The 22,873-nt window shown below is 37.9% G+C and overlaps 1 protein-coding gene and 1 long non-coding RNA gene across 2 annotated transcripts in view; one reads left to right on the forward strand and one right to left on the reverse strand.

Annotated features, from left to right (window-relative positions):
* Nucleotides 1-442: 442 nt before the first annotated feature.
* Nucleotides 443-1,588, reverse strand: LOC108601073 (delta-aminolevulinic acid dehydratase). Its single transcript, XM_017988968.1, has one exon. It carries the CDS (start codon nt 1,443-1,445, stop codon nt 456-458), a length of 990 nt encoding a protein of 329 aa, XP_017844457.1. The 5' UTR covers nt 1,446-1,588; the 3' UTR covers nt 443-455.
* Nucleotides 1,589-3,521: 1,933 nt separating this feature from the next.
* The window catches only part of LOC117134761, a 34,639-nt gene continuing 15,287 nt past the window's right edge, over nt 3,522-22,873 (forward strand). Inside the window, exons 1-2 of the long non-coding RNA XR_004458834.1 lie at nt 3,522-3,640; nt 20,824-20,852. This is a non-coding gene — a long non-coding RNA (uncharacterized LOC117134761). The remainder of the gene's footprint in view (nt 3,641-20,823; nt 20,853-22,873) is intronic.

The following is a 22,873-nucleotide window of genomic DNA, read 5'->3' on the forward strand; positions in this document are numbered from 1 at the left end:
TTCTATATATCGATTAGAGAATTCTATTGTCTTCGAGTTTACAGTCAAATTCACATATTTCTCAATTGAGGTCCAAGTTTAAGCATTTAAGATTTTAGACCCAAGTACTTAAGTGCACTTGATTTAATTCTAGATCTACAAACATATTGAAAGATCGCTTTACATTTGTGCACACTTCACCAAAAATCAATTTGTATATTTCATTAAAATACAAAATACATTTACTTGCTGTATAGTTAATTAATGTACTTTGACCTTTACAATTGTTCATAGGCAGTTCTTTTGAGTAATTTATTCAATTGAAAAGCTTTGAATCCTAAATATAGTAATGCACTTAACCCGTAGAAAGATAAAAAAGCGAGGCAAATGTGATAACTATAACTTATAGATAGCCCATTTTTTTTGTCATTGAATGCTACGTCAGATATTAATTTAAATTTAAGTACAGGTGTTAATTAAACACAAGCCGTGACGTGCATGAGGTCCAGCAGATACGGTGTAAAGTAGGTTATGATGCAATCCGCGCCAGCGCGTCGAAAACCTTTCATGGACTCCAGGACAGCTTCGCGTAGCGGAAAGGCACCTGCCTTGGCAGCATGATAGAGCATAGCATACTCGCCAGACACCTGATAGACATAGAGTGTGTGATAGGGATAACTGTCCTTGGTTTGACGCAGTATATCCAAATAAGGCATGCCGGGCTTAACCATCAACATGTCCGCTCCCTCGCTGACGTCACGCTGCACGGCACGCATGGCTAGATTACGTGACCCGCTGGGAAGTTGATAGCAACGGCGATCGCCAAAGGCAGGCGCCGACTGCGCTGCCTCCCGGAAGGGACCATAAAAGTTGGATGCAAATTTAGCGGAATAAGCCAACAATGAGACACTATTTAAGCCGGCATCGATTAATGCCTGCTTTATAGCTTGCACGCGATTGTCCATCATATCCGACGGCGCCACAATGTGTGCGCCCGCTTTACCATAAGCAACAGCAATCTCTGCTATTCTTTTGATGCTACGTGAATTCTCCAGGCCGGCATCACCCAGCAGACCGCAATGTCCGTGCGATGCATAAGGACATATGCAAACGTCGCAGGCTATTAGCAATTCAGGAAACCATTCACGCAGCTTGGGCAAAGCACGCACTACAGGATTGATGGCCGAATCTGCATTGGTTGCCAGCTCGTCCTTTAGCTCACACTCCACCACACCAAAGAGTAGCACCGAGCTAAGTCCCTTGCGTACAAGGGGCTCCAAGTGCTCACGTAAGCGGTTAATACCATAGCGTGTTATACCGGGCATGCTGGCAATTGGTTGTTCGTCTTCATCGTTGGCCACTATGAACACAGGGTACATCAAATTATGTGGCAGTATCTCGCAGCCAGATTCCTGCAGCAGGCGCAGTGTTGGATGATGTATACCACTGTGTAGTTTTCTGTCCATTTTAGTTTTTAGTTGTTTGTTTTTATTTTCTAGTGCACTTGGCAACCGCGCTGTTAGAATTTCACAAAAAAGCTAAAAAGAAAATAATGATAGCTAAATAATTGCTCAAATGGCAACACTGGTTGGCAGATTTTATGACTAGATGACGCTTGCACTTTGTTACTCTTTTAAATTTTGCGCTGAACCTTGGAGCGGCTTACAGCACTACTAAAGAACAGCGAACATCGGGTCGCTCGCTCACACCTATGGCAGCAGCATTGCTCGCGCAATATTGTAATAGATGATAGTCGCGAGATTGTTGAATTATCGGCATTTCATCTGCTCGCTATGTTGCTGCACTGTTCTTTTATTGTAGATGATATGTGCAACAGCGATAACGATTAGACATAGCGATACCAATAACAATAACAAAGCGGCAACGTTTAGATGAAACCAATAAGAAAATAATTTCCAACGAGTGAAGACGTGCAATGTGAATGGGAAATTAAAGTGAATTGATTATATGCACGCGCAACAGGTGACAATTGTAAACAAATTGCTACAAAATTATTAAAAGTAATTGTATATATTATATGGTTGTCGATCACCAGAAAGATTGTCGTAGCCGTCGGTAAGCATCAACAAATAATTGTTGTTCATAAACGCGTGTTTAATTTATGCAATAATTTCTGCTTCTTCTACTGGCCGTCGTGACTTGTAAGCGCGGAACAATATTCGAAAACAATTAATAATAATATAATTTAACAACACAAGCACTTAAACGACAATTAAAATAGTACAAAAAAAATAAAGTATTAATGTAAAAGCTATAGCGAAAAAAAATCAAAATACAATTATACTGCAGTTGCGTGTGTGTGTGAATTTTAACAACATTTATGGATTGCAATTTGTTTTTATAAGAAATTAACACACGCATTGAATTGCTTATGAATCATTGTTCAGCCAGCGCAATTTGTTGTTGCTTGTCCCAACTAATTTTTAGCAGCGCTTGCTTGTTTGCATGCATGTGTTAGTGAGTCTTCGCTGTAAACGTGCGCGCCTGTGTGCCTGTGTGTGTGTGTGTGTTTCTGTTTGTGTTTGCCAACGTGTTTTTGTTTTTCAATAAAACTTATTGTTGCATACGCGTTAAATGCAGCACAAAAAAGAGAGCATAGCTTATTTAAAAAATAAAGCATGATTGTGCACGTTAACGTTAGTTAATTGTACAATTGTAGCAGCAATAACAATGAAAGATACAAAAACAACAATAGCGTGAGCGCTCGCTGCTCTCGCAACGTGGAGTGCAAAGACATAAAAAAAAGCAAAAGCAAATGAAAAAACATAAAGAGAACTGTGTCAAATGCCGATGACGCCAAAAACTTAAGCAATGTGGCTGTCATTAAGTTGTAATGTTTATAAATAATATACAAAACTTATGCTAATTCAATTTACGCGACATTTGCAGCAAAAGATTAAGCATTTTATCTTTTCGCTGTGATTTCGTGTTGTTTGATTTTACGCTGTGCCTATTTCTTTCTTTTTTTTGTTATTGTCTGCTTTGTTTTGTGCTTTGCTACTCATTTGCTTTGGCTTTGCTTTGTGTGTGCTTTTTATATTGCATTTGACTGCATTTATTTTCACTGTAACATTTTTGTAATTTGTTGTAAACCACAGCGCCCGCTTCTTTTCTCGTTAGCTTTCCGGTTTTGTTTTCGGTTTCTAGACAGATCTTCTCAAGACTCTCTACATATGCATGTGTGTGTGTGTGTGTGTGTGTGTGTTTGTGTTTGTTAGTATGCCCGCGCTTTAATAAAAACCTGTTTGTTGTGACTAAAACAATTCGTAGGTTGTTGCTATTGCTTTTTAAATACAAAAATTACCTCATTTCACACCTCGTGGCTTTTAATTTCTTTGCACTGCGCTCTCTCTGTCTCTTTCGGTTTCTTTTACCCCAATTAAAAAACCAAACAATAAAAGTCAAAGTGCAATCTATGAACGAACCAAGTGTCGCTATATTATCGTGTTCATTAACAAAACCACAAAACTTGTTCATTTAAAAATTTTATAAATTTATATTTATCTATACTGCAGTTAAATTCATTGTGGTTTTTAATTCTACATTTAAAAATCTGACAAAAAGTGAAAATTTAATATAATTGTGGCTGCTATAAAACAAATAATTGGAAAAATATAAACAGAGGTCAACCCCGAGTGCGGTAAGTGAACATTATTAATTATTTAATATACATATAACAAAATATTTTATTTATTCAATTTAATTGTTTGATAATTTGTCTGTCGCTTTGAGTTTCAAACTTCCCCACATGAAATAAATAAACATAAATTTAAAATAAACACAGTAACGACAGGCGAGTTGATTAAGCCTACACCTTAACAACAGTTAACTCACTCCTACGCGGCTTAATATTCATTATTAATTAAGTAATTATACAGCTTATAAATAAACAGCACAATTGTTATATTTTTAGCAAGCGTATTATTTGCAATTATGTGTGTGTGTTAATTATTAAATTGACTTTAATTGCATTGCAATTAATCACAAGCCGTGCTTGGCAATTGAAATTGAAACCACTATAATAAATGTCAAATTCATAAAGAATTTTTATGGTGGGAGTTTTTACATGGAAACACACTCTATAAAATGTATAAATATTTATAGAAACTGAACACTACTGCAATTTGTTGCAATATGTGCGCATAAAATGGCAATCAGTATTTATTAAAATAATTTGTTTGCCCATAGAAAGTAAAAATTGCTTTGAATGGCAGGCAAATTGAAAATACTTTAGCTTTCAATTTAAATATATGTGCGTATATAAATTCAAAGCCTTCTATTGTAAATAAACGCATGCAAAATAGTTTCTATGCCATGTTCTTGTTGTTGTTGTTGTTGTTGTCTGTGTTTTTTTTGCAATAACTTTTTGCAGCATACTGAGCGTTTAATACAAACTGCAAAAGTGGCTTTCAAATGTTTGCCAATTGCTGACTATTGAACTACGCACGTACTATGTGTGTGCATGTGTGTGTGTGTGTGTGATTCCTGACCCTCACCCCGGCGTAAATTTGCATGACAAAGCCGCTTAGTTCAAGTGCTTTTGGCATATCTACATTCAGTTTTTTTTTTCTGTGTATTATTTTTTATTCATGATAGCCGGCGCTTACAATTTCCTAGGGGAAATACAAAATAAAAATTTCCACTGCACATACAAATTATTTAGAAAAAGTGCCACGCATATAATAATTTTTTATTTGACTATAAATGTAATTTTATTGACATTTAAACGATAAAACAAACAAATATTTTGCAGCTTGCACAAATGTTATCTTTGTAAACAGTTTTGTTGCTGCGAGATAAAACAAGCGCTTAAATTTGTTATATAAATTGAATAAAATTCAATTTTTTTTATTGATGAATTTGACAAAACATTTTGTAATTAAAGTGTATGCGCTAGTTGCAGCAGCTTTGTTATCTATTTTGCAATTAAACTAATCACTTGTGCCATGTTAGCAATTGCAATTGCCAATAAAAATAACATGTGTGTGTGTGTGTGTGTGTGTGGTGTACATGTCACAGGTGCGTTCAATGCCAGAGCTGCGACCATAGTCGCGTACTATGCTTCCTCACTTCGCAGTAAGCGCGCTCAGCACACGCAGCGCATTAAACATCAAATCAAATTACATTGCTAATACGCCACGTTGTGCGCCAAGCGTCACATCAGCCAGAGCGAGAGCGAGACAGAGCGAACTTGCATTTGTTAGCTGCAATTTGTTTGCATTTTATTTACACAACTTTATGCGCGCTCTCGCTGCCATAAACGAGTCAAGGCTTCAAAGCTAATAATGCACTCCACACACAGACACAGCCATTCACACTTATACATATAAAAAATATATGTATGCCCATTTACAGTTGAGACTGGACCCCCAATGCTTATTTGCTGCATGCTTAAATCTTTTTATGTTGCAGGGCTGGGGCGTCTGCTGTCGCTTTTTGTTGGCTGCGTTTAATTCGCGTGTTTTTCCCAGGCGCTGACTCAATGCAAGAAAAACTAACTGTTTAAGGGATATACCCAACCCCACCCACCACTCCGCCCGCTGTTTACTGCCTTGCATTATGAATTTTTTATAATTTCTTGTGCGTCGTTTTTATTTCTTTTATTTTGTGTGTTTGTTTTGTTTTGTGCTTGCGGCTTGTTGCGTGTTACACTCAGTTCCTGTTTTTTGTCCCGCGAGTGCGTTTATTTTTACCGTTGCACGCCGTGCGCATAACATTGGGCCAAATGTTTTTATAGCTCCAAGGGGACAGTTCTGTAGTCAACACTTGACTATAACATTAAATAAATAATGTTAAAAATTATAAGCAAAGCATTTAAGCAGCAAAATTGATAAGCTACATATTTTATTTATTTGTTATTGCTCAAAATGTTGACAAACAAAGCTTAAAGCATTTTAAATGTGTTAAGCATTTATATAAATAATAAATGCAAGCATTTGACTTTTTTGGTTTCACCTGTAAAATCATTTGTTATAGTTCAACTTATGACAAGCTGCTAATGGCATACAATTCACACACACACACATACACATACACAGTGTGATTTATTAACTTTTACACACACACTGCAATGCATAAGGTCAATGCAAAAAGAGAAAAATCTGAGCGGTTCGAGCTCTTGTAATCGACTTAAAATGCAATTTGTTTTGTTGCAATCAACGATGATGATGATGAAGCTGAACGATGATCGAACGCTAGTTGAGTAACAATTTTGCAGCATAGAGCACCGAAAAAATAAATTGGTTGTTATTTGCAACGAGCAAAATAGAACAAAAAAATAAAAAAAATGTTTGTTACTATTTTCGATTTTTACGTGCGCAGGCACTTGACTCAAATTGGTTTGGCTATGGCCACTACTACTGTAGTTGATGCATGGCCATTGCCAATGCGGTTTTCGACGCTGACTGCGACAGCGACTGACAGTGATACAGAGTGAGACAGAGAAGAGAGAGAGGGATGGCAGCCTGGGCAGGCAGGTAGGGTGAGCAATTGGTCAGTGCTATGAATGAATCACAAGCTTACAAAAGCGCTGCGCTGGCAGTTTCCCTAGAGCAAGTGAGTAAGAGAGAGAGAGTGAGTGCTGGCTGGCTTTTGCTGCATACTTTATGGCGTGCTGGTCGCATTGCGTGTTTGCTACTAACAGATTTGTTTGCATTTGCCTTTTGTTTTTTGCGCTCTCTCTCTCTCTATCTTTTGGCAACTTTTAGCCGTGTGGCTATAGCGATTGATTTCCCAAGCTTGTCAGTGCAGCTGTGCCTAAACTGTCTCACACACACAAACAAACAATGAGGCGTATACGCAATGTGTCAAGCACTTGGGCTGCATATTTTTGCATTTTTTTAAAGAGCCAAACTACAGCTGTTTGGCTATAATTAACTCTACTTAAATTCAACTCAATTGAAAACAAAATAAAACGATAAGCTAAGTGCTAAGAATTTCGCTCAATTTCAGTTTAGTTTTCATTTTTGCTGTGTATTGATTCTTAGTCATTGCTTTTGGCCAGCTTTTAGCGCTATCAGCTATGTCAACACACACACATCAGCAACTTTTGATTTCTTATCAAACATTGCCAAACTCTCTTTGCCGCTCAGCTGCCCCCTATATCAAGTTTATCGCCGCTGCCTTGTTGTAGTTATTTAAACAATTTGCTGATTAGATTTTTCAGCTGCTGTCTCGCTCGCTCGCTTAATCGACTCATAATGCTGACCTTGTGTTTTTTAATTTCTTGGACTTTTTAATTAAAAGCTCGTTGTCGCTTTGGGGCAGCAGCTTGTCCTTTGGCGCTTGCTGTGAGTTAATCATGCCACGCACACCTTGAAAATAAATCAACCTTTTGACATTACTGGCTGTGCTATAAATTAATCAAGCAAATAAATGCCTAACTTAAAAGATTTATTGCTTGTAGTAATTGAAAACATTTTTATATATAATTTAAACGCATGTCTAGTATATGTCAGCAATTTGTTTAGCACTGATTAATGACAGCGATTGTCAAATGAATTCCCATGGCGAATTGCTTGACCGAAAATTGTTTATTAGCAGCTCGTTTTGCATATTTGCTGGCAAATGAGTTGAACGAGCGCTCCCAATGGGAGCAGCTTATCTAATCATTCAAATGCCAAACAAGATGACTGATTATGTCGCCAGCACAAACGAGAGAAAGAGAAAGAGAGAGAGAAATTACAATTTGTGTGATAAGCAAGACAAATGTGCTGTATGAAAATCTATAAAGCTGCAGTAGCAACAACAACATGCCACATGTCATAAAACACGCAAAAATAAAAGGAAAACATACATTTTATGCCAAGGCAGCAGTAACCACTGCGTATACGTGATATTGCCTGTGCTTGGATTTGCGCTGCTTTGGTTTATTCAATTTATGTTATAACATTTTCTAATGCATATTTTGCGCGCGTGCCTGAAATACTTTGCCAGCCACGCCCACCGCCCACAACTGCTCTTGCAGTTGAAATATAATGTTTGGCCTGACTGACATTTTACCTGCAACGAGCGCAAACTTTTGGCCCAAAACTATTCGTAGCCAGTGTCAGTGCGACACACAAAACTTTTTTACTCGCAAACTGACAAACATGTGGCTTGGGTTTGAGAATTTTCCACACTCTTTTCTTTTTTTTTTGATTTCGAGGCTAACTTTCGATTGAGTCATTAAAGGTCAAGCATTTGATTTGCTGGCATTGCGTTTTCACTTTCAATTTTACCTAAAAGCTACAAACAAACACTGAGCGCAAGTTGCAAGCAGCTGTTATACATTTTAAATATTGACAGCTATATCTTTTGGCGCAGTGTAGCTTTGCTTTGTTTGGCATGTGCGTGCGTGTGTGTGCACTTTATGCTTTTTTAAATATGCTCTGGCAGCTCGACTAGCCTCGTTGCCCATTGTCTGCGCGCTTTGCCTTTTGTGTGCGCCCCCCCCAACAGATTCTAAGCTGACCACACTTAGTCGTTGCCACTGCTCATTGTCATTGTACAGCTATTGTATAACTGCACATATATATACATATATGTGTGTGTTTGTGTGTAAGTTCATTGGGCGCCCGTTTGCTACGCTTCATTGTTCACTAATTTTGTCACGTTTGCAGTTGCTGCCTGCTCATTTTTTTATTTGTAGCGCGCTCAGCTGCTGCTGCGTTTGATTGATTTGATTTCTTGCTGGCCTGCCACATGCCACAAATGCGTGGTCAGAGCTCCCAGCTTACCTGGCCAAACGCGTGACTCGCTCGCTCGCTAGCTGCGCTGCTAAGTATGCAGCATGTTTTTAAACTCGCGCAGCAACTTTTTAACCCCCAAGCAAAATTTTGTTTTTTTAATGCGTCATGTGCTGCAAAATACTTTTAAGCGCATGTTTTGAATATTCCACACACACACACACATAGATTGTTTTTTTGCACTTGTACTTTTTACGGGCAAGTTGACGCAGCTTATCTACATACTTCCTACTGTCAGCTCGCGCCTTCTATATACCATAGCTTACGTATATATATATATATGATTATACAATATGTAACAAAGTCTATGGTATGTAGCTACAATTTTTTTGCCTGCCACAGTTTGCCGCAGCTGCTTTGCAATTTAAAAAAAAAAAACACACACACACACATTGTAAGCGGGTATTACAACTTTTTAACAATGTTTGCAAGCGTATAAAAAACACACACACACACGCACGTATAGCTACGTGTATAATCTAGTTAATGCAAGGACTTTGCTTTTGTGGCTCATAAAGTGCGGATGAGAGTTCAATAGCTTGGGCATTATTTTAATGAAGAGCGCGCTACGCTAAAGGCAGAAGCATATCAAATATAATGTAGTGCGCTTCAATTTATATGAAAGTTGAGATTACACAAGTAAAAACAAATTTAAAACATTACTTTAGTAAGTGTGCTTCAATTTATATGAGATGCGATAATCTATCAAACAAATTAGTGCACATTTGTTATTGATTTAAAATATGTAGAAAATCTTCGCACCAACAGTTGCTTGGATTATATATATTACATTATATATTTGATAATTATATAAGGCAGTTTCCATCTTTCTTTGCGAGCTGTTTATTTCACAATTTTACTTACAGATTAAACAAGTAAAACAAATTTAAAACATGCACTAAGTTAGTGGACTTCATTTTATATAAGATGCGATAATCTATCAAAAGTTATTAAAACAAATTAGTGAACATATTCATTTAAAATATGTAGAAAATATTCGCACCAACAGTTGCTTGGATTATATACATATATTTGATAATATATAAGGCAGTTCCATTTATTTGCGAGCTCTTTATTTTTAAATTTTACTTACAGACTTTGTTATGCTTCTTTATAGTTTTAGTTTTCTTTCGAGTTTTTTGTTTTACAATTTTAGAAGAAGTGGACGCTATATTAAGCTTATAGACTAAGTTGTGCTGCTTTCTAGTTTATGTTATATGCTTAAGATCGATTGTCAATATTGAGCGCAGTCTGTTAAATGCTAAAATCAATAGAATTGTCAATATTAAGCGCAGCCTGCCTATATCTTTTGACTATACTTAGTTTGTCGCCATATATTTCTTTTATTTTTAAGAGTGTTTGCGTGCTGCGTGGCAAGTAGTGCCAGCTACTCTCTCGCTGTATATGCCTGCCACATTCTTTTTTGGGCGTTTTTTTTCGCATTGCTTTACATCTTTTTAATGTTGAAAAGCTTTACTTACTTCCTGCTGACAGCGGCAGGAAGCGGAAGTTTAACTTTTGTGAACATTTTAGTGATTCGTGCGCCGCAGACATTTAGCGGAGAAGAGTCAGAGAGCTCCATAAGTATCTGGGCTAGTTGTGCTGGCAAACAATTTAAATGCGCCCACTTGCTGTTTAAACAAGAAATTCCAATTTATTGCGTTGAGGCTTTTAACTCAAAGAGCTCATGCAATTTAATAGATTTTTTTGTTGTTGCTACTTTTTGTTTGTGGGGCAGGCAGCAGTAATAGAAACATTTGGTAATCCTCACCTGCAGCTGGCGTCGAGCTGGCTGTTGAGCTGCTTATAACTTTTGCAACGTGTGCGCGTGCTCTGAACCAGGATATAGTACAACTCACTGCTAGTCCCCATAGCATGCGCTTGTTGCTGCTCAAAAGTTGGCCAAAAGTCGAGTTCGAGCCGAGGGCAAAACTTTGCGCACAGAGCCAAACTGCCAGAGCTCGTTAGACTATTATTATTATTATTATTTCTGGCTTATTTGATGTGAGTAGAAAGAAAAGCAGCTAAGCTAAGGGTTAGCACACTTTAAACAAAGAGCTAGAGCAAGCTGCGGCGCAAATTGAATATACACTGCTGCGCTGCTTTTAAATCAAAGTGTATGTAGCAACTTTTGAGCTGCAAGTTTTAAACAAAAGTCAGCGATTGCAGCTACTGTTGATTGCTTTTAAACGTTGCACACACACATGCGCAGGCTGTACGGAAATGCATTTACAGCGCGCAGTTAAGAAAGCAAGAGAAAGCAATTTTTATATATGCGTGTGTTAAAGTTAACGTTAACCCCCCTCCCCCACTATAGCATTTAATATAACACAGCTGACATCATGACAACGCCACACGCTGCTGTTAAAAGCGTTATGGCAAATTGTTTTAAGCTCTGGCGAAAATGCCATCAAAATCAGTTGACTATGCAAAGCAGCCAAACAGTCGTCTGAGAGCGTCTGAGAGCGACAGAGAACGCAACTGTGGGTTTGACTTGACATTTGTTGATGTTGGCATTGCATTTTATGGCGCTGCTGCTTGTCAGCCATTCAGCTTCCTTTTAGTTGCTTATGAGCGTCTGCCCCACTGCTTGGTCAGTCAGTCAACACTAGTGGTCGCTATGTTTGCCCCCCAAGTGGCAGTGGCAGTGGCTGTGGCTGTGGCAGTTGCAATATGCTTGCGTGCCAATTTGTCTGCATGGGGGAGCGAGCAGCGCACAACAAATGATTACAAATTGTTTGCTATTATCTAAAGTCAGTGCTTGGCTATTTGGGGTTAAGAGCGTAACCATAAAGCTGTCAATAGCTGCGATTTAGCTACAACTCTAGTTGAAATTTATACACAAACAAAAGTGTAGACAGATTAATAAACTAAAACAAGCTTAAAGTGAATGCAGTTCAATTAGTTTGCGATCAAAAATCGTTGCACTTGGCACAGTTTTCGCTGCAATTTTCGCAGCACTTTAATTTCAATTTCTTTGCAACTGCAACTTTGCAACGCTAACTGCATGTGGCTTGAGTTCCCCTTGAGGCGACCCCTTATAGCTCAACGCCCGCCGGCAGCTTTTCACGCGCGCTCGCTCTTTGTTTGCGCTTTGTTTGCGGTTCAACTCCCACCGCTCTCCGATCTCTCTCTCTCTCTTTCTCTCACTCTGTGCTGGCGCCTTAAGCTTCAATGTTGGCACACGGCGTGTGAATCCATGCGGCTGCCTGACACTTTTGTTGTAACCCATACCCTATAGGGTTGCCACCTGTGCCGCACTTGTTTGAAGTTGTGGCTGCAGCTTTTGTTTGCTTACGTATATTTGTGCATATTTGCTATAATATTTAATGTTTAATGTCAGCAGTCGGGCTTATAGTATATATATAAAATTTATTAAAATAAGTGCGCTACTAAAGTTATCAAATATAAGTGCGTGGCTTAATATAAAGTCTAACTCAAGCAATTAGTTTTTATAAATGCTATTTATATTTATAGTTTTTTTTACTTTTATTTTCATAGCATAGTATTAAATTTTAGCAACAATTGCTTAAGCTTTAACTCTCAAATCAAATTTTTAATTGTTTAAATTTTTTAGAATTTTTTAGCTTAAATGTTAAATTTGCTAAGCTATTCTGAAAACATTCAACTTACTATTACATTTTTTTAAATGCTTAACTAATATTATGTTATTTATAGCGCATCACGCAGTCGTCTTGGACTCAACTTTGGAGCTTTTTTTTTCTTTTATTTTTTACTTGTTTTTGACGCTTCGTCGGCCAGCGAGCGTCGCATGCATAATTTAATGCAAATAATGCACTTGTTTCGTTTCGTCTCGTTTCGTTTCATTTCACTGCAGACTGCGGTGTGCGCTGGGCTGTGGGCGTGGCATGGCAAAGTGCACAACTTCATTTTTAAGACTTAACGTCTTAGCCCTGCACTTTTATTTATATTTCTTTTGCTGCGCATTTATTTAGCATATTTGAAGGAAGTAAAGAAGAAGCAGCAGAAATAGCAGCAGTCGCCATAAACTTAATTTCCTTAGCTGCTGGCGCCATTTGCTATTTGTTGTTGCTGGGCCGCTTTACAAACTTGTAAGCGCGTTTTGTCTTTAGCTGCAATTTAATTTAACACAAAGCAAAAGGAGCGCCCAACGCCACTTGGCGCTTGTGGTTGCACTGACAAACAGACAGACAGTCAGACAGACAGTCAGTCAGTCAGCCAATCAACAACAAGCACATTGAGCATTTGGCTTTTGACGAATGAAAATTACACTGGCGCTTAAGTTTTCCTCGCCCAACTCGTTTGTGGGTGGCAAATTGGGCTACATTAGTGTCTCTCTCAGTGGCAAGTGGCATCATTCACGCTCTTGAGTGTTTTGTTGTTCTCTGGCGGCAATGACTTTTCTTTCACTCGAGTGTTTTATTTGTGCATAATTTATTGTGTTTATCACGCATACGCCGCGTGTTTGGCGCAATTAAAAGTAACTTGAGCAGCGTTTACTCAGCGAGAGACGCGACGAGTTAATTAAACCGCAATATTTACATATTTCACAGCTGACGCAACTCGCATGTATCTACACCCCCTCCCCCTCCCTGTTTGCAAGTGTGTTGCAAAAGTTTATTGCTCAATTTCGCTAGCAAACAAAGTTCGGCAAGCCACCTTGGCTGAGGCTGTGGGCAACCAACGCACATCGAGTTAACATGCAACTTTAAGCTACTTTTGCCAAAAACTTCAGAGAGCGCGCGCGCGCCCGCAGCGCTGTAAACCCCAAAAGATAATCCCAGACAATGTTTAAACATTAGCGCGCTGCGCTAAGTGGGCGACTCGCTCTCAACTTTGACGTGCTTGTGATTTTTATTAACGCACTTTGCGCAGCAAGCGGATTTTATTATAAAGTTATTTACTTGGCAAACAACGCTCCAACCTTTGGCCATCATAATTTATATATTTAATATGGGCCAAAGCGCACTTTGTTGCTATCGCTGTTGTTGTTGTTGTTGTTGTTGTGTTGTCCAGCTGTGATTTACAGCTATTATGGCCTGCATTGGCCTTCGGCAAACATGCACGCCCCAAAGGTGCGCCAAAAAATTACTTGTGTTGTCGCTTGCAGCCCAAGACCGCAGTCCAAGCCGCAGCAAGGACATTTATATACCCTTTGGTTTAGAAACTTTGCCATGGCTATTGAAACTTGAAGTTAATTGGTAGCAAAAATCAAAACTAAAGTGTGCAGCAGTTAAAAGTTGATAAAGTTTTGAGTCTTTAATGTAGAAATATTAAATGTAGCATTATTAAATATAATGAGGTTAAATTAGGCGAGGTTTCAATTGTATTAGTATGAAATGTTATCACTTAACGCAAGTCTCTAGCTCCAATTTAAGATTCTTAATCTAATTGGTCTTGGCGGGTTGTTCCTCAATCCCGCCCCACTCCCAGTACTCCCGCTGTGTGTGACATCTTATGCGTGCCTCTCTGCTGTATATTGTTTGATACTATATTTTGCTTAAGTCATATTAGATAGTTATTTACCTACTTGAACAATGTAGAAATATTAAATGTAGCATTATTAAATATAATGAGGTTAAATTAGGCGAGGTTTCAATTGTATTAGTATGAAATGTTATCACTTAACGCAAGTCTCTAGCTCAATTATAGATTCTACTGAGATTATGGTTGCTGGATATTGTTTGCATGACAATGTTTGCTTATAAGCCAATTATTATATTATATATTATAGAATAGAATTATATATTATATATTATAGATTATTTTCTACTTGAACTAATGTAGGAATATTAAATGTAGCTTTATTAAATATAAGAAGGGATCACATTAGGCGAGACTTCAATTAATTTAATTAGAATTAACTAAAGCTTGCCACTTAATTCTACAATTGAGGGCTCGCCTAATGCCCGCTCATAATAAATAATCAAGATCAATTAGAATCTTAAATTGGAATTAGACATTTGGTTAAACAAAAGCTTGCCACTTGCTTGCAAGTCTCTAGTTTCAATTTAAGATTTGAATTGATCTTGTTTATAATGTTAACTTATTGTTGCTGTATATTGTATGATAACAATGTTTGCTTATAGTATTATAGATTAATTTACTTACTACTTGAACTAATGTAGGAATATTAAATGTATGTTGCATTATTAAATATGACGAGGCAACACATTAGGCGAGGCTTCAATTGTAGAATTAACTACAGCTTGGCACTTTAAGCTTAACAAGTCTCTAATTCCAATTCAAGATTCTAATTGATCTTGGTTTTGTACATTTATTGTTATTGCTTGCTGGCAGTATTATAGATTATTTTACTTATTTTTGTTGTGTAAATTAAATCATTCACTCTTTGAATTTGACCTGTACTCAAATTATGGCACTTTAGTGCTTCTAAGTTGACATTTATTGGTGTTTATATAATCTTCCTATTAGGTAGAACTAATGGGTGGATTCTATTTAGTCGTCTTATTTGTAGCGGATTGGCTGGATTACTGTTTGGGATAATAATATATATTTTACTTATATAAAATGTGAGTTGAACTAATGAGACAATATTTTAGTGCTACAATTTGCTTGCAACTTTACTTATTGGCGATCACTCAGCGACTTTCTTACTTAACGACTACTTAGCAACTTTTCAAATTAAGGATTGTTTAGCAACTTCCTCAGTCCTTGGCTTAACAACTTAGCTCATGCCATATTATTATATATACTATGCTAACATGGCCTATACATTCTGTTCATAAGCAAAAGCGCTGATTGTAACTCTCTTACTTTTATATTAACTCTGATCAACACATTTTAAACCAATTCCCATATTAAAACATTTTCCACTTAATTCTTCAGTTATGCAGCTTTTTACTTATTCGCTTTTAGCATAGAAAAGAGTCAAATTCTTTTCTATTAAGCTCTGCTAGTTTATTTCTCATTATCAATAGATATATTTGTGTTCAGCTTAGCTAAACTTTCTATAGTAGCTCGCTTATCATTTATATCACTGCCTTTGCTCAAGTCGCATATGCCCTACTCCCTACTGCTATTAATTAAATACTTGGTAGTTGTTGTTTTCAAACCACTTGGAACAAGTTTTTAGCTTGTTATGTTTTTAAGAATTTTGCCAGCTTAGTTTGCTTTTGCTTTTGGCCTTGTTAAAAATGATTTCATTATTTATGGCGGCACAACTGTCAGCCTAGTGTGAAACATGGCCAACACTACTGCTGCCGCCGCCGCCCACAAGGCAAACATATTTATTTATGAGCCTGAGGTCCTGCGAAAGCAAAACCAAAAACAAAAGCGTCGCTGTGCGTGCTTCAGCTATTAATGAGCATATTATGGAGCATTTTGGTCTCAGTCATCGACACTGGCAATTTAGTTAAGCCTAATCTCAGACATTTGCCTTGGCCACAAATTCAAATCGAGCTCCAACTCTCTCTTGCTCTACACTGTGCACTGCTTTATTTGTTTCCACACAGAGTGCAGAATTTATTATACAAAATTAAATACCACACGTTCTGACAGCTTACCAGACTCTATGTGCGTCTTGCTCTTTGGCTCTCTCTCTCTCTCTCTCTCTTTGCTGCCTGCAGCAGCTCAACAGTTTTATTTCAGTTTGTGTGGCACTTGCAGTTTAATTTGTGCATCGATATATTTTCTTAGTTGTCAGCCAGCAGACTTACGACTGCACATTGTAATTGTTCGTGTGTGCAATAAATTCTGTCACTGATATATAGCTCAACTTTAATGCGAGACACACACGGGGCGTATACGTAATGGCAGCGCGCGTCTAATTAGCTGCGCGCTTAAGCTAAGCACAAATTAAACAATGCGCTTGCCTCATTAATTCAACTGACCCATGCAAAGTGCAAGGCGCTTGTCAATGGCACAAGTCACAACAATGAAAAACTTTTGTATTCAATGCAAGTTGTATAAACTTAAATCCATGCAGCAGCTTTGCACTCAATTAAGTGCAGAGAGTGCGGGGAAGTGCGTGTTGCTGCTGTTGGCAATTTTGTTGCTGTAGCGTATAAAAAGTGTTGCAAGTAAATTCACTTCAATGGCGGCAAGTTTAGTGCCAACAATTGCAGCAGCTGCCATGTCAAAAGTTGCCACTTGCTTGGCGCTAACCTAAGACACGCCCACAAATGCCCACAACGCCCACGCTGGCTCGCTGGCAAAGTTTAGATTTACTCTCGCTTCGTACTCAAAGCTGCAGCAGCATCCAGTGCGTTGTTGTTGCGCTTCGACTTCCGCCTGATTGACTTGCATTAAGTTGACTTAGCACAGCTGCCACATGCCGCTCGCTCTCTCTCTCTTTCGCTCTCTCTCGCTCTGTTGCAACGTGTCTTGGCATTGGTTGCGTAAACTAATTTTCCATGTCGTCACTCGATTGTTTTAAAAGCCAAGTTTGTCTCTTTTGTTGACACTGCAACAAAGCACACACACACACACACACACACTAACACACACACATACACTTACATTTAGTACGAGTTCTCATAAAATATTTAAGCTGCTTCTATTGGCTTTTCACATTGACAGTCCATCCAACACTTTGCTACGTCCATTGTGAGCGTTTAATGCACTTTTTGTGTTCAATTAGCCCACCCACCAGCCAGCCACCCACTTGACGCCCCCCTTGAGGTTCTGCTCTCAGCTTCATTGCTGACCCTTGACTTCACTTTGCAACGCCTAATTGTTTGCTTTGTTGCAAAATCTGTTTACAATTTTGCTTTTGCTATTCAACAGATTTTTTTGTTCTCCATGAATTTTCGCATTTTGTGCAGCTGGCCAAATATTTGTTAAAAAGTAGTACAGCATTTAAATTGTGTCTAAGTTAAGTTGAGCTTTATAGCTGCAGCAATTAATTAATTTATTATCTTTACGTTTAATTTTATGCGCTTGCTGATTTATTTCATTATAATTGTGTGTGCTGCTCATCAATTAATTGGCAATTGCATTTTTCTTGCACATTTTTCAATTTACGCAGCTTATTGTTGTTTGACAAAGTTTACAGCATAAATACTTCAATTAAATAACAGTAAAATTTTTCAACAAGCTTAAATCGAAATGAAATTTATTGTTATCTCGGGCTAAGTGTTTATAACTTTAAGCTTAAGCTGCATGCCACAGCATAGTTATGTACTATGGGCAATTTGCAACAATTTTTAAACAAATGTTAGTCAATGCGCATAGCTGCCACAAATGCGTCACTTTGCTCCATTGTGCGCTGGTTTTGTTAGCTGCAAAACCAAATTTCAATTTGTTGTATATAAATCCAAGCCAATATGCCAACCCAGCCCTGGCGCTTGTGTGTGCGCTCAACATTTTGACTTGAGGCTGTGCTATAAAATGATGGATAATGTCATTTAAATGTGTGCAGCGCATAAGCTCGAATTAAATTCCCCAAATGCGTGCGAGTGTCTTAAATGGTTACATCAATTAATACGCAAGTCATTGTCAGTTGTCTGTTGTACATTATAAATGATTTGTGTGTGTGTGCGTAACTTCATTATGAGATTTGAGCTTTGAGTGCATAGGCGTGTGTTTTATGGGTCAAATGTGGCGACCTCATTGCGGCTGCCCCCGCTCGCCCTCACTCTCTATTGATTTTGCTGCAGTGGCGACATCGGAGGCTGCTAAGCGACGCCCACAGCGCGTGCTTAAATATTCATGCGACAGAAGTTGAAGTTAAGTGAAGCTACTGGGCGGTAGCGGCAGCTGCTTTTATCAATTATCAATTAACCTAAATGCTAGCAGCAATGACAGTTGCTAGACTTGCACTCACTGTAAAAAGACAGCGCGCTAAGCATAACTGACAGCTCACACACACACTCTAGCAGGTGTTAAAAGCAGGACGACAGGACTAAAGCTGCGCAACTATTACGCGAGTCCAGGCGAGTTACTTGACAATAATCATTTCCATTACTGCATCAAGCAAAAATAACAATTGTCAACAAACAAACAAACAGCAGCAAGCATATCCTTGCTGCAATTTGATGCTGCTGCTGTCACTGCTAGTCCCCAAAAAAAAAAAAAAAATAGAGAAAACTAAAACAAACAAACTGCAGCACGCTGCCGTTTCAAGGCAAGATCTCCCACTGCTCGGACTGACTGTTTTTCAGCTACTTTTATGACGCCGCACCAAGCTGCTGGGTGGTGTCTCTGTGTGTGTTTGTGTGGGTGTGTAAACTGTTAGCTTGAGCTACGTCTATAAGACGTGCACTTGCTCAAGTGGAAATGAATTGAACTCGGAGCTTGCGCTGGCAGCAATGCAATCTCATTCTCTTGTCAACTTAACCCCAACTGCGACATCAACGAGAATGACGACGACGACGCTGGCGACGTTGCGCCAATTGTTCACTCTCGCTGCACACCCCGCATCCACCCCGCTTGCTTGCTTTATATATCGCTGCATTTCTACTGCCGAGTTGCTGTAGCTTGGCTTTCAGCTTGTCAACGGCAAAGCAACGCAGCGGGGCAGCAGCAACGTCTCCAGCACAGTGGTGTCAAAAGCAGCGCAGAACTGTAGCTAAAGTAAGCAATTGGTATGAGTTTAATTGTATTAAAAACTTTGCTCTTAGTCTTTATCAAATTTTTATTTTAATTTTCTCCTGAACGATTCAGGGTCTGCTGAACATAACCGGACGCTTAACAATTGGAAAGTGAGTTAAGGTACAAGGAGCCTTAACTATTTACAATTATTAAAAAAAAAAAAATGTACAAAACTATGATATTATACAGGTAGAGAGATCAGTGGGATGTATTCTCTTTACACTTGAGCAGACTAATTTATGCTGCCCTAAAATGTATGCTACAATTTATTGAAATTTCTTTACTGCTTTGCCCAATTCATTTATTTATGTGTTTTGCTCAATTCTAACCACTGTTACTGTTTGATACACATACACATAGATATACGCTTTGGCTGCTGCTCGATTTTTACTTTAAACAATGGCTTGAGCATTTCTGATTGTCAAATGTTTGCAAAGATAACATTTACTATGGCGGGATTTGCAGTAAAGCAAAGCTGCCGAGACTAACGCTGGCGACACTGCAAGTGCTATAAGCAATGCTTGCCACACACACACACAGTCGCACGCTCGCTGTCAAGTAGTTGCAGCAGTTGCATTGCAATCAATTGTCAACTGTCTCGTAGCTTTTGTAACAGGAAGGCATCAATTTGTAATGATGCTGTAAGTAACGTTATATTGTGTTTTATTTAAGCAGCAATTAAATGATAATTATTAACAAATATGATTAGCTTACCCAAGTTAAAGCTAAGAGATTACTTAGTTAGCTTTTACGCTAATTGAAATCGCAATCGAATTACATGGCAAATGGCACACGGTCAAGCCCAAGCGCTTTCAGCTGAGCTCATAGCAAGAGCGCGACCGAACCCAATGAAAATATAATCACATTTATGCAGTTTTTATGCCTGCAGTGTAAATATTTGTGCTGGCCAAGCACTCTAGGCCATAACGCCGAACTCACACGTACAAACGCTACTCTCGACATAAAAAGCAAAAGGCTATATAGGCTTAACTATTTTCGTATATAGCAAGCATAGCGTATGTGTCTCGTTTGCTCTACACTCACTTGAAATGCTTTTTTCGTTGGCTATTTCGAGTTCATTGAATTTTGCGCTGATTTCTTCTCTTTGTAGCGCACAAAATTGCATTAAATTTATGTTTGTACGAACTGTCTGTCTGTGTGTCTGACGCTGTTTGCATGCATGCATGTAATTTTTGTAATTTAATTGCATTTTAGCTGCTGCCATGGCCCACTTGACGTATACGTAATTTCACATTTTTTCCAGCAGCAGCACGCATAATTGGTTTTAGTTAATATTGACAAGTCCACAGCCCAAGCTGTTGCATTATTAATGGCCATGAATTGTAGCGTTTCCGCTTGTTATAGTTTATATAGTTTCTTTTTTTTTTGTCCAGTTTATTAATAGCCAACTTTTCAACGGATATACGCAGGCAAAGTTTTGTTGACAATGCTTTATTTTTATGTATTGATAAATGACTTGTGTGCGTGTCTCTCGTGTCACGTGCGCACTATTAATAAACTGATTTTTCAACTTTCACTCACTCTCTTGCTCTATTTGCAGCAACAAACGTGGCCAGCACTTTAATCAAGGTAAGCAGTCTACATATGTTTTGATATATAAAGCGTTAACAGATTTGCGCTAAACTTTTGAGCCGCTGTCTGATTAGTCAGCCATAAGCCGCTTGTCGTAGTCTGACAACCGCAATGACTAAAAAGTGTCATAAATCCATAACCAAAGCGTCAACAACATAGTTTTTGGCATGACCTACGACATGTGCCGGCCAATAACCCCCAATCAGCTAGACTGATGTCAACCGCAGGCTGACAGCAGCAGCCAGCACAGCCTGCCACTTCACATATCGCGTGCCGCGCGCGTCTGTCAGAGATAAAATGAAGTATTTTTTATACCCCCACAACACACACACACACTTTGATATGTAGCAAAAATTGAAATGGGTTAGCTTAAAGCGACAACAAAGTTTGTAACAAATTATTTATGTTAAGACATTAGTTAGTCCGCATGCACTTTGTTATAGCATAAAGTTGAAATGAGTGGCTTAAAATGTAACAAATTATAAATAATAGAGAATTGTTTAGTGCAGTCGCTTAGTTAGCTGAGCTATATAAATATAGCTGCTGTATATTCCCAGCCAGCAATTCACATTAATTTGTTAAAACTCATAGATTGCTAACTCTATCAATATTATGTATATTCTATATTCTCTATATGAAGTATGAAAGCTATTCCCAGTTTTCTTTCTTTCTTTTGCACATTTGTTGTCGACTGTAGTTAAATTGTTTGGTACAGTGTCTTATAGCTAGCTAAGCTGACATACAGATATTCTCTATCTCAATTAAGTCAATGTTGACATGAACTTAATCAATCCTGTGAAAGAAAAATGGGTTAATTATCTAATATCCACATTAACATTGAGGCATATTACTATCCAGCAAACTTTTTAAATATGATAAAGAATTATTTCTTTAGTTTCACACATCGTTGAGTCTATAGATAAGTATGTCGCACTTTTTATTGTCAGTGTGTAGTTGTTGTTGAATGGGAATTGTTGGGTTCAGTCTTATAGATAGCTGAGCTATATAAATGTATTTAATGTATATAACCAGCAATTCACTTACTATATTTGAAAAGTCTCATAGATTGCTCTATCGATATCATATAGATATTCTCTATTTGAAGGTATCTGAAGTATAAAGCTATGCCCAGTTTTCTTCCTCTCTTTGTCACTCGTTTTATCGCAAGTTTATACTGTAATTGAAAGGAATTTGTTTGCTATAGTTCCATAGATAGCTAAGCTGACATATAGATATGCTCTATATAAAGTAAGTCAATGTTGACAGCAACTTAATCAGTTCTGTAAATGAAAATGGGTTAATTATCGACTGTCCACATTTACTTTATGAGCAACTTACTATGCAGCAATTCACGTAGTCTCTTGGGCACACTTTTTAAATATGATAAAGAATTATCTTTTATAGTTTCACAGATCGTTTGAGTCCTAAAATTCCATGTGAGGTAATCTAAAGTATCGAAAGCCATACCAGTTTTCTACCTTCCCTTGTCACACTTTTTATTGCAATGTATGCTGAGTGAAATGGAATTGTTTGCTATATAATATGTTTGTAAAATCTATTGATTGCTAACTCTATCGATATCATATAGTTATTCTCTATGTGAAGTATCTTAAGTATGAAAGCTATTCACATTTTGTTCCTCACTTTGTCACAATTTTTATCGCAAGTGTAGTTGAAAGGATAGCTTATAGATATCTGAGCTATATAAATGTATTTAATGTATATAACCAGCAATTTCCTTACTTATATTTGAAAAGTCCATAGACTGCTCTATCGATATCTATAGATATCTCTATTTGAACGGGTATTGCAGTATAAAAGCTATGCCCTGTTTTCTTCCTCTCTTTGGCTCACTCGTTTATTCGACAAGTTGATTACTGCAATTTAAGCAAATGTTGCTACAGTCAATTGATAGCTAAGTGACAGTATAGATATTCATTATCCCAGGTAAGGACAATGTTGACAGCAACTATAAGCAATTTGTAAGTGAAATTGGGTTTTTAATTATCGACTTATAT

The sequence above is a fragment of the Drosophila busckii genome, chromosome 3L (assembly GCF_011750605.1).
Source record: "Drosophila busckii strain San Diego stock center, stock number 13000-0081.31 chromosome 3L, ASM1175060v1, whole genome shotgun sequence".
Taxonomy (NCBI): Eukaryota; Metazoa; Arthropoda; class Insecta; order Diptera; family Drosophilidae; genus Drosophila; species Drosophila busckii.